Genomic DNA, 13,584 nt, shown 5'->3' with positions numbered 1-13,584 from the left:
TTGTCTATCCACAGGTTACGTTTAGGATAGTTTCTCGAGGGAATGTTTAAATATCATGACATGACGGAATTAGAAAAAAAAAATCAGAATGCCACACTTGATTTAAATCGTGATATAAATCAAATGAAAAGATCGTATATTCAAATACAATAAAAGAACATTATAACGAGTAAAGAAAGTTTGTCGATGAAATTACGAGGGCATAGGAATGTTATCGAATGATGATATTAACATTTAATACATTCAGAGATTTTGAAAAGAAAACGTGAAAGTTATTTATCAAGAGCAAGAATAAACTTTCCAGAGTTCTGCCTTTTAATACGACGGTTTCTTTCAAATTGAGGATTTTCAAGTCTTGCTTGAAGAATCCAGCCGACTGAATCAAAACAATTCACAAAACACAAACGACCAGTATTGATAGTGCAATCCTCCCCCAGTGCTCCAAATAAAGTATGTGTCTCTCCTACTCAGGAATCAAGGAAACTTCGAACAACTATGGGCTGGATTTTTGCAAAATGCCAAAAGTGTCCCACTAGACAACAAGGAAAAAACCTCACGTCCAAGATTGTATAAGGGGGTTACTTAAATCCTTAATATCATGTCACAGATTTTCTGTTAGCCTGCTGGTTAGTTGGTCCTTGTGGAACGTAAAACTGTGAATTTAGAGGGGGAAGAAGCCGGGAGGGAAAAAGAGCACCCCTCTTCAGTTACTGATGCCCTTTAGATAATAGTTTCTGCGCATGATCTGAATATTAAATACCACAGGGTAAGCTACCTTTGTACCGCCAATTTTCCTACTCTGAAACATATTCTTCACTGCCGGCATTGATTGTATTTTAAGAGAATATCAATGCGAGTATAACAAGTAAAACAATTGTTCATAATACACGATATAAAAGTTAGGAGAATAAGGATATATCTATTTCAGGACTTAAAACAAATATTAAAAGTCAGACCAGTTATGTTTGTGACCCAACTTGCCTTCAGAACAATGCTAGTCTTTCACACTGTAGGTTGCAACATCATACTATTAAAGGCTTAACCCGAATATGGTAAATGGTTATTATAACATATATAAGGCCTATACATATGTTTTCCATCATTCATCCACTTTCCAAGGAAACATAGGAGACAGGCATATCAAAATAGAATACAGTAAGTTAAGAAATATATGTCACGAGAGATACAAATCTATAAGAGTATTTTCTCACAAACTTGTGCATTTCACAACTTTTGATGTCATAAATGTCGCCGTAAATGATTTAAATGCGTTTGATTCTTGTATTATTCAACCCTGGGAATTGTTCCATGTCATGGAAGTGAATCTTGTTATGTGTCAGGAAAATGAATAGAAGTCATTACAAAGCAATCATATTTAGCTTAATACACTGCCATTATTAGGCGAATTCTGTTCTCGTTTCATCACTTCCAGAAAAAACAGAGTGGTTATCTCATTATGGTGCTCGAGTTGGACACATATCTGTTGTCATCAGTCGCGTGGATAAGCGACGGGAATTTTTTAATTGAGCTTGCATGCCAAATATTCGATGATAGTCAGCACTTCTGGAAGTCTGAGCGATGTGCGAGGGGAGTTCAATTCTTCCGATTGCTCTTCGTTCGGGCCTGGCGTGGATGTGCACTGAATGAGGGAAATCAATGGAAATCTCCAGGCCAAATGTGGCAGTGACTGATAGAGCCGAAACCGTAGACTGCCAGTGAAAAGAAAAAAAAGAAGCAGGGTGTGCTGCCGGTAAGGGCGTTGGCAGCCTGCACTTACAGGACTTAAACTCAGATTTCAAAATCTATGTGGGACAAAAGTGGAATGCGCTTTATGAGGCATGTGAATATGACCGCAACTTCCAAGAAGCGATGAGATTGTGTTGCAGATTTCGACTTATCTGCCTTGCATCATTCCCCTGAAACGTTATGACTTAACCTTGGTTGGGTTGGGTTGCGTTGGGTTTCCATTGAAAATACAAAAGTCATGTCATACTTATCCATACTTGTTTAGGTGCTGAAACATAATGATTTTCATGGGTTTGTATTCAACGCTAGTGTCTGTGCGACAGACTGCATGAACCAACCCTCTGTCAAAAGAGTTTAAAAACGTTTGCAGCTGCATTGAATGTATCAGTCATAGCTGCATTCAGTAGATAGTCAGATCTAACATGCCAGGATCAGAACAAGATAACCAAAATGATTCCCAGTTGGACACAAAAAGTGCACTTAGAGGTTGATGTGTGGTTTAGTCTATAGATGTGATTAGAAAAGGGGGTAAATAGTGAGAAGATCACGGATTCTACGTGTGAGAAGTCCTTGGGGTGTCCACCATTAACCTCCTTCCCTCCACATCCGCCCCTGATGCCCACCTCTCTCTCATCCTCGTTCCTACGATGACCAGGTGTTCTGGCAAGGTTCCGTCCAGCCTGGCGCTCCGCCCCGCCCTAGTAAATTAAATGGAAAGGTGGATCATCCGTGACACAGAAAGAGAACCTGAGTAGGGATATTAGTCATATTCAACCTCATCTGTCCGGTGGACGGATCTAGGTAGTCCGTCTTTCAGCAGTAAAAAGCTTGGGAAAAGACAGAGACAGGAAATTGAAAGTGCACCCTGTGCTCACATCATGAATCGCGAAATAAGAGAACTGTATGCCTCAGATTGGGGCACTCCACAGGGTCATTTTAGAGGAGCTGTGCATATAAAGCTGAATATGTTTGTCCAAAAGGGCTCATCGTTAATTGGAGACAGAGAGTCACATTGATTCATCGTAAACCATCGTAAACTAACTGCAATGGCCAAGCTGTAGTATATATATCTATTACTGTATGCCTTGCGTATTGCATTATGATATTAGGGAGCATTTATTACAACTTAGGAGCATCATACTTCTATCAATTTACTATTACCATTCGCAAATCTCCTCCTCAGTCATGTTTTCGTTAAAGCTCTTACTTCCAAGGAACTTTAGGCATAGCAGTGTACCAGAGCTTGGTGTGAAGTTAAGATGCTTTCGAGATTATTAGCAACTGATACTGAGAGGACTGTTTGGGTTATTCATAGGTTTCAAATAAGTTTCACGAACGAAATTCCTGTGTAGTTTGAATTTCAATTAACTCTCCCATGAATAGTTAAACACTAAGTTGTTGCTTTTTAAGAGTGATGGTAAAGCGTAACTTCGTGTTTCGTGTTCTCAATACTTGTACACATGTAGGTTTGCATGTGTCTTGTTTAAATCTTAAAAGAATTACACGCTGATAGCATAAAAGATAGCAAATAATTTCCTGGTGAAAGAAGGAGATAAAAAGTTTGGTCCTTAATCTCGATGCTCACTCTTATTTGCGTTTTGTTTTGTTTTGTTTTGTTTTGCTTTGTTGAGAGTAGACTCTATAATCATAGCTGAAGCACAGAAAGGGGGTCGCTGGTTCACGGTTGGTCTCGCCGATGCACATTATTCAACGATTCTCATATGTAAAAACAAGAGATATATCAATTTATTTTAAATGTTATGTCTTCGCCTGATAATGACATATTATGGTTCGTGACACAGGGTTGCACAAGCACGAGATCCCAAAAGAATCTGGTTTCTTTTTGCCACAGGACAAGTCCGTGCTCAGGCATAGATGACTGTTTATTCAGCTGATCGTTTCCGACTAACTGTATTTGTACGAGCTTCGTGAGACGCAATGTTTCCATTACCCAAAGACAATACCATGGCACCTGCAGGGCACGGTTATCTTTATAGTGACATTTTTACAAACTTTTCCAGTACCTATAATAGTGAAGGTAAACTAATTACGATTCATGGAAGATTATGCATTTGAATCGATCGTATGATTTCAGTCTTTTCAGTTTGTTTGAAACGTGTACATTGAATATATTTGCCCATCCGGTTCACAGTAAAAGGTTGCCATGGCAAGGAAAAGTTGGTAAAACAAAAAACACTGTTGACATGATAGATCATAATGTTTGGCAAATCGTGTCTAAAGAGCACAAAGAATCGCGGCATAACACAATGGTTTCTAGGAACAATGAATACTAATAGTACAAACGGGTGAGTGGACAGGAAGCAATATGTGTCATAAAAATACCCTTTTCTTCAAGCTGCTGTGAATAAACGTGAAATTAGATATCGACGACTTCAAAGGAAGGTATTTCATAAATGCGGTATCAGCAGATAATCATAAAGTATCAATGGCAAGTGTCTCAAGAAATTTTAAGTCATTACTTGAAGTCAAAAATGTATCACAGAGTAGATACTGCTCTACGCTCAAAACCCACGCAATTGCAGAAATTGTACAATCATGTCGAATGTCTGGCATAATTCTTTTAGCCAGACGTTTTCATGTCATGTGACTGTATTATTTAAATGACAGAACAACTTGAATGATACGCATTTAAACATCAAATCACACATGGTTATGTCACATCGTTCAGGATTGCTTTTGTAATACATAACGTTGATGAATTATCCTCACCCAAAGTGCATTTTTACTTCTTCATTTAATATTCTCTCGTCTTTTTACTTTTTTGTCATACAGAGAGAATAACGATCTCTACTGGCCGAGGAGAAAAAGATCTGATCAACAAGTTGATGGGAGAGTACGGACACAAGGCTGCCCGACCAGTGCGGGATGCTAACAGACCGGTTTGGGTCTCTTTCCGCTTCTTACCCTCCCAAATCATAAAGTTCGTAAGTATCAAAAATGATATATAAATAGGTATACAGATGTATATGGAAAAGATGCTATATTTTGAATGTTTCATGTCTCTGTCCCTCTTCCTTTCTGCACGTAAATCTGCCTGTGATCTCCCTCTCTCTCTCTTGCTACCTCTTGTTTTTCTCTCTCTACCTTCTTCTTCTCTGTACCGCCTCTCCGTTTGTCTATCTATCTATCTATCTATCTATCTATCTATCCATCTCTGATGATTACATAGGACTTAGATATTCAATGACCAATGAAAATTCAAAACCCACTTGATTAGCATTAGATTTGTCTGTGGCAACTTTGATATCAGAAGTCATCACGTTTCCAGAGCTCATAACTATGCGCAGAGCAGCGACGAGGACATTGAATCTTGCTCTTTCGTGGGATGGAGGAAATAATGGTAACTAAAATTTAATTAAAACTGGTCACTATCAGTCATATTTTCCCTTATACCCTGATCAATGCAGTCACGCAATCGCATAGACAACACGTTTGAATACCTTGCATCGTTCAAGAATCTCATACGACTCATGTAAATTATCCAAGAACTGCATTGACGATCTTCCGTAGATGTGGGATTCGTCTGGGTGTCAGAGACTTAACTTTCTTTCACCGTCGGCCCAATATTTTTTGATTTTTTTCGAGGGTGCTGAATCCGAATCTGGATGAAAACAATTCTTGCATCCTTGAGGTTTTGGGGATACTCAAATTTAAAATTGATGCAAGAGTTACATCATTTACGTGGGCCTCTCTTTTTCAATAACACAATTATTTTGAACATTATTTTCACATGTATTGTTGTATTTATTATATTGCATTTCCCCCCTGAAATTGTATCTATTAATAGGTGATATTGGAAATAAAATCTAATTTGAATTGAATTTGATTGAATCATTCATATTCGGATTCGACACTTTCAAAAAGGTGAAATCATCAAGAACATTTTGGCGGACGGTAAACAAGGTTAGGCCCCAAATCTCACTTTGACACCCAGACTATACAATATTAATGCGGAGAGGAGTATTCGGACTATTATATGGATTCATGTCACGAGTTCGACACCCAAGAGTCATACAGACCACGAGTCATATAGCTCTCGAGTCGTACAGCCCAAGAGTCATACAACCCAAACAAAGTCCACGAGTTCGACACTCATTACATCATTGGGCTTGATGTATGCAGTGTCGGTCTCATGGGCCTTGTTTGCCTATTGTCGGACTCATGGGTTTTAATTTGCCTATTGTCGAACTCATGAACCTTATTCGCCTAGCGTCGAGCTCATGGGCTGTATAACTCGTGGACCTTTTTTAAATGACAAGCTCGTGGGCCGTATAGAATGACCCCTATCAACAATTTGGCGACATCTTTTCGAAACATGATACAAAGTCAGATCGCATAGCTATTTAACCAAAGTTTATCCCAGCGTGTTAGTAGATGTTTTATTTTTGTTGTTGTTTATATAAGGGTCAAAGTAAGAACAACTTCGTAACACATTTCTTTAAATACCTGAAGTTCTTCCATGGCGTCATGAATGACGAAATGAAAGGAGAAAGTAAGTAAAGTATCATTAATTTGCCCCCATTTCTACCTAGAAGCTGACATACTCTGACAAGAGAATTGCAACACTCCATCGAATGAACTGAAAGATTCGACGCTGTCTTTTTTTCGTAATTGGATGAATTGATTCGAGCAAACGAGGTAGCGCATAAGGGAAACAAGCTTTTCATTAATCTCTTGAATACAGTATGCATTAATCATGACTCAGTTACTCGTCACACACGAGGGGGGGGGGGGGGGGGGGGAAACTACCAAACACAAAGAGATAACAATACAAACAATGCTGGATGACCATCCAGGAGGTTATATGATGGTTGCTGACTATGTCAGTGTACTTTTGTTCAAAGCTGGCAATACTGTTTTTTTTTCACATTTTAAATTCTTCCTTAACCAAAAAATAACATCGACATTCTTTTTTACAAACGAAAATTTAACTACGCAACATATCTCCCAACTAAATCATGAGGACAAACTCTTCAATTCTAGCCGTGAAAAGCCTTTTTCAAACGAAATAAAAAAAAATCGCTGTCTACAATATCGTACATCTATCGCATACAGAATATTGGCGGTACTATCTGTTTTTTTTTTTTTTTGACGAGTAGGGCTACATAATAGATGAATACTTATTAAGCACAATGAAATATTTTTCTTCGAAGTCATGAAAAGAAAATGTTTATGACTTAAAGGGCGAGTTGTGTTATTCGCAAGTAAGCCAACTGTGTTCTGTACGAAATTACAATCGATTGCGTCTCAGTTTAATCCGGGACACATGTCGGGTCGTGACGAGTGGAAGGAATGATAGTCTTTTCAAGACGAAGACAACATATTTTTAATAAGTCGTTGGAGCTACCGGGGATTGTGAAAACATCAGCACAAAGACAAGGGCACTAACGAATGGAAAAACTACAAAGATTAAGTAAGTCATCACAGTCATGCATGTTTAATAATGATAACAAGAATGTAGATATCAGTTTATTAATCTCAAATGACCACATACATGAGTTCAGTGTGAAAATTATTCAGAAAGATTGTGCATTCGATGCTGATTGAAACCCGGAGCAAATCCTCCGTTTGATCCTTACAGACAAATGTATATGTTTATATTTGACGATAACAACAAGATATTATGTTAAAAATAAATTGGTCATTATTTAATGAGTTGAGAATACCAGAATCGTGATACTTACCCCGTGCTGCAAATTTCTGTGAGAAATGCGACATTACCAATATCATGTCGATTCATATGGTATATGGTCCATTTCTGTAATCACAGAATTTTTGGGTCATTTTTTATGAGTTCAAAGCTGTACTACTTACCTTATGCGATAGCCTACTCTTTGAGAAAGGAGAAAAATAAGTCCACCAGAATCATCGTTAGAGGAACTGACGTGATCCTTCAGCACAAAGACAAGGGCACTAAAGAATGGAAAAACTACAAAGATTAAGTAAGTCATCACAGTCATGCATGTTTAATAATGATAACAAGAATGTAGATATCAGTTTATTAATCTCAAATGACCACATACATGAGTTCAGTGTGAAAATTATTCAGAAAGATTGTACATTCGATGCTGATTGAAACCCGGAGCAAATCCTCCGTTTGATCCTTACAGACAAATGTATATGTTTATATTTGACAATAACAACAAGATGTTATGTTAAAAATAAATTGGTCATTATTTAATGAGTTGAGAATACCAGAATCGTGATACTTACCCCGTGCTGCAAATTTCTGTGAGAAATGTGACATTACCAATATCATGTCGATTCATATGGTATATGGTCCATTTCTGTAATCACAACATTTTTGGGTTATTTTTTATGAGTTCAAAGCTGTACTACTTACCTTATGCTCCAAAATTCTTCCCTCAAAACGATGATACCATCACTATATTGACTTCTTCGGTCGATTACTGTAATTTACTTCTTTATTCGGGGTATGATTTTACTCGGGGTATGACTTCAAAAATCAGATACTTACCTTATGCTGTAAGAAGATCACTTATTGTACGCATTATGACGAAACGAGTGGTAAGGGGAAATTTATGATTAGGATAATTTATGAAGCTATTATTTTGCAAAATCTAAATATTTCTTTTTTCTTTAAATGTTTTGATAGATTGGAAATTTCGAAATAATATGTTATATTGATTTCATAAAGTAATTTTTTGTTGAATAACATTTCTACGCTGTTTTATATGGTTCAGTTTATTCTGAGTATCTGCTAATTTTGAAACCAATCATTGTCTCTTTGATTAAAAGTTATCTAATAGATCAGGAAAAAAAAAATCCACTGTAGAAGAGTGAATTGATTTCACATCACGTGTTGTAATATTGACCCATGAACAGTGACTCTGGGTCCAGTTTACAGTTACAGTACGGTTTCAATAGGTGATAACTTGTTTTGCTGGTTTTAAGCAGCAGTCACAAAGGCACATATAATCAAGATCCATTTCCTTTCTATGTATCCAACTACTTGAAAGATATATAAAGAATTTGTTATTATTTTTGTCGGTATTGCCCTTTTGCGCACCAAAAATTGGAAGATTCTCAGAATATACGACTGACTGCTCCAATCCCTGGTATCTGTATAAATATTGATTCGTAATGAATGAACGTCTGACAGTTTTTCAGTACTCTGTTTCAACTTTAACATCTGCATACATAACACATTCAACCTAATCTGATATAGAGTAATGAATAAAATTGAAAATGTGTTTTTGAATATTCTATGTATTTTGATCTTAATCTTGGCCAAAGGTTAATGACGTTGGGTCCACCAAGTTTGGCAGGATCATCTAATCTACAAGGTTGTTGATTTATATTCTACTTTATTCTGGCCCACGGTCAATGACTAGCTCAACCAGATTTTGCAGGTACATTCAACTCAATAAGTTATCTGCTGTTATTATTTAATTTCATCAGACGCAAATTTGTTTGTCTTTCCGCATAATACACGAAACCGCTTGCCATTGCATACGGCAAAGTTTCATTTTTCTTACGTAACCCCCTCTAAATGACAGAGTATTGAGACAACTCGGATTTTCACAGTATGCACTGCCCATTGTGGCTGTCCCTATTTCGTATCAATCAGTATACTTCCATTACAATTAAGTTCATCCAGGCTCAGATTGTCAAGACGTTTGGACGAGAGTGTTTTAGTGTTCTATTCCATCCTGGTATTTACAAACATCCTATTAGCCAAATATTGAATGACAAAGTAATGTGAACACGTCAGGTGTTATATTATATTTTGTCCTAGCCTACGGTTAATGACTCTTGGTCTTCCAGATTTTTACTGGAGAATTCAGCTCAGTGATGTTGTTTAATGCCACATAGCAACATTCCGACCCTAAGGCGACAACTTGATCGTCATTCCACATTATATACGAAGTTATGTGTATAGCCAGGTTCTGTTCCACTTCTTTTATGTGTCCCTCTATTAAGAGAGTGCAATGAAACAACTAATGCCTTTACAACGTATGAAGACAAGATGTTTGAAACTTAGATACAGTATGCATCACTTAGAATGTTCAGTGTTCCGTTTCATCTTTGGTATTTGGTAAACATCTATTTAGACAAATTGCATTTCATCTGACATAATTTTTTTTCACTGAACGACAAGATGCTGTGTGTTCTTCTATTATTAGCCCACGATTAATGGACTGGCTCGACCAGGCTTTGCAGGTACATTCATCTCAGAAAGTCATCTACTTCTATTATTTCGATTCATCAGATAAAAACTCGATTGTCATTCCCCATTATACACGAAACCGCCTGCCAATACATGCGGCAAGGTTTCATTCTTCTCATGAGCCCTTCTAAATGACAAAGTATTGAGACAATTCGGGTTTTCACAGTATGCACCTCCCATTGTGGCTGTCCCTATTTCGTATCAATCATTATAATTCCATTACAATTAAGTTTATCCATCCAGGCTCAGATTGTCAAGAGAGTGTCTTAGTGTTCTATACACGAAACCGCCTGCCGATACATGCGGCAAGGTTTCATTCTTCTCATGAGCCCTTCTAAATGACAAAGTATTGAGACAATTCGAGTTTTCACAGTATGCACCTCCCATTGTGGCTGTCCCTATTTCGTATCAATCATTATAATTCCATTACAATTAAGTTCATCCATGCAGGCTCAGATTGTCAAGAGAGTGTCTTAGTGTTCTATTCCATCTTGGTATTTACAAACATCCATTTAGCCAAATGTTGAACCACAAAGTAATGTGAACATGTCAGGTGTTATATTATCTTTTTTTCTGGCCCGCGGTTAATGACTCTCGGTCCTCCACGTTTTCCAGGAGAATTCAACTCAGTACGTTGTTTAATGCCAACTAGCAACATTCCGATCCTAAGGCGACAACTCGATCGTCATTCCACATTATATACGATGTTATGTGTAGCCAGGTTCCATTCCACTTCTTTTATGTGTCCCTCTAAAGAGAGTGTAATGAAACAACTAGTGCCTTTACAACGTGTGAAGACAAGATGTTTAAGACTTGGATACAGTATGCATCAGTTAGAATGTTCAGTGTTCTGTTCCATCTATGGTATTTGGTAAACATCTATTTAGATAAACTGAATTTAATCTGAGAGATTTTTTTTTTCACTGACCGACAAGATACTGTGTGTACTTCTATTATTGGCCCACGGTCAATGACTGGCTCGACCAGGTTTTGCATTCAACTAACTAAGTCATCTATACTTCTATTATTTCAATTCATCAGACAAGAACTCGTTTGTCATTCCCATTTTGCACAAAACCGCCCGCCAGTGCATGCGGCATGGTTTCATTGTTCTCGTGAGCCCCTCTAAATGACAAAGTATTGAGACAACTCGGATTTTCACAGTATGCACTGCCCATTGTGGCTGTCCCTATTTCGTATCAATCATTATAATTCCATTACAATTAAGTTTATCCAGGCTCAGATTGTCAAGACATTTGAACGAGAGTGTCTTACTATTCTATTCCATCCTGGTAGACCTATTCACAAACATCCATTTAGCCAAATGTTGAACCACAAAGTAATGCGAACATGTCAGGTGTTATATTATTTTCCAGCCTACGGTTAATGACTCTTGGTCTTCCGGGTTTTCCTGGAGAATTCAACTCAGTACGTTGTTCAATGCCACATAGCAATATTCCAATCCTGAGGCGACAACTCGATCGTCATTCCACATTATATACGAATATACATCTGTATGTGCAGCCAGGTTCTGTTCCATTTCTTTTTTTGTGTGTGTGACCCTCTATTAAAAGAGGGTAATGAAACAACTAGCACTTTCACAGTGTTTAAAGACAGCATGTTTCTGCATGAATATGTCAGTGCGTTTATTTTATCCCTGGTGCTGCAAACACCGATTTGGTTTAACTGCCATAAATTTGATTTTTTTTTTTTGAAAGATAATAAAAAATATGCACGGGAATTTTAGTCCAGTACGACGACCCTTGTCCAATGACTTTAAGCCCACCAAGTTTCTCTAAGTTCATTAACCGTATTAAGTTGTATACTGTTAGCTCCTTTGGTTTCGTAATAGCTCACAATAATTTCAGTACTTCACACAAGGCTATTTACTGCTAAATTCCATTTTTTTTTGTACCTCTCCAGAGCTGAGATTGTTATACCAGCTGGATTTTTTTTTTTTAAATTTTGGTCAATACACCAATGTCACTGCTCCTGTCATCTTCTTGCTCAATCACTCTGGGTTCAATGAGACTCGTATGTATCGTGATTCTCTTCGCAATCACTTTGGTTTTTTTTTTCTCGTAAATATATAAAAAGTGATTATTTAGATAATATTTGCTGTATATAATTACCCATTTTGGTACCCCTGGCAGACTGCCAAATACTGTTGTAGGTTTTTTTTTTACCCATTAATTCTTCCCGCATATTCCAGACATTGTATATTTTTCTAGTTCTGTATACGGTGACTCTAGTTTCAAGTAAATAATTTAGACGCTTCACTCTTTATCACATACACTCAAGATGAATGCACACGCACGCACGCTCAGCGCACATGCACACACAGACACCTGCACTTGCACTCAAACCTCTTCCCACAACCCTTCAATTTCTACTCATACCCCCACACCGACAATGATCCCTCATGGTATGATCTTTGATGATCAAAGTTTGAATGACTCCGAAAGTACTTATTACACAACTGCCGAGTTTAATGCACTCATAAAACAAAATAAATTTCAATCATTTTTGGATTTGTTTAGTCTTCTTCACATCAATGCCAGAAGTTTAAATAAGAATTTTGATTCCATAGAATCATTTCTTTCCTCTTTACAAAATTTTCAATTTAGTATAATTGGCATATCAGAAACTTGGCTTAATACAAATTCACCACCAATGTTTAATTTAGAGCATTATCGAATGTATCGTTCTGATCGTTACTTAGGCAAGGGAGGTGGGGTTGCTTTCTACATTAGAAATAACATTGATATAAAAGTCAGGCATGACTTACATATCGAGGGTACGGAAGATATTTTTGTTGAAATTGTGAACAGTAAAGCAAAAAATATAATAATAGGTAATATATATAGGTCCCCAAGAAATAACATTGATTGTTTTCTAGAAAGTTTTGATCAAATTCTGAGTATTATTTCTCAGGAAAAGAAAGACACTTTTATAATGGGAGATTTTAATATTGATCTTTTAAATAATTCTGATAATCATACAATGCAGTTGCTAAGTTTATTAGCAACTTTCTCATTTCAACCACATATCAACAACCCAACAAGAATTTCTAGTACATCAAAAACTCTTATTGATAATATATTTTCAAATGTAATAAACACAGAATTCACAAATGGTATATTTTATTATGATATATCCGATCATTTACCTGTTTTTACCATCAACAATAGTTCTTTGAAAATAAAACAATATTTTGAAAATAAAAAATCTCAAATGTATTATAAGGAAACAGAAAGTAATATAAATTCTTTGATATTTGATTTAGCGCAGGAAGAATGGGACGATGTATTTGATGAAAGCAATGCTGATACTGCTTATGAAAAATTTATCAGCAGATTATTGTATTATTATCAGAGAAATATTCCTTTGGTTAAACGGAAACCTTTAAAGAAAAATAGACAACCCTGGATTACCAAAGGTATTATGCGGTCTATATCAACCCGTAATAAGTTATATAAGCAAGCAATAAAGAATCAAAGTAATAACTCATTTATGAAATACCGGAAATATAGAAATCAATTAACATCAGTAATAAGATTGTCCCGAAAATTGTATTATTCAACTAATATAGAAAAAAATAAGGATAATCTTTTTTCATTGTGGAA

General features: G+C 36.6%; 1 protein-coding gene across 1 annotated transcript in view; it reads left to right on the top strand.

The window, feature by feature from the left end:
- Nucleotides 1–3,910: 3,910 nt before the first annotated feature.
- Nucleotides 3,911–13,584, top strand: part of LOC139741191 (neuronal acetylcholine receptor subunit alpha-10-like) — a 94,411-nt gene continuing 84,737 nt past the window's right edge. Inside the window, exons 1-2 of the mRNA XM_071651783.1 lie at nt 3,911–3,923; nt 4,540–4,691. Coding sequence (XP_071507884.1) covers nt 3,911–3,923; nt 4,540–4,691 — 165 coding nt within the window. The remainder of the gene's footprint in view (nt 3,924–4,539; nt 4,692–13,584) is intronic.

The sequence above is a fragment of the Diadema antillarum genome, unplaced genomic scaffold (assembly GCF_040938485.1).
Source record: "Diadema antillarum isolate AM-2024a unplaced genomic scaffold, OU_Dant_1.0 seq00000910_RagTag, whole genome shotgun sequence".
Lineage (NCBI taxonomy): Eukaryota > Metazoa > Echinodermata > Echinoidea > Diadematoida > Diadematidae > Diadema > Diadema antillarum.
This window is presented reverse-complemented; position numbering and strand designations above follow the sequence as displayed.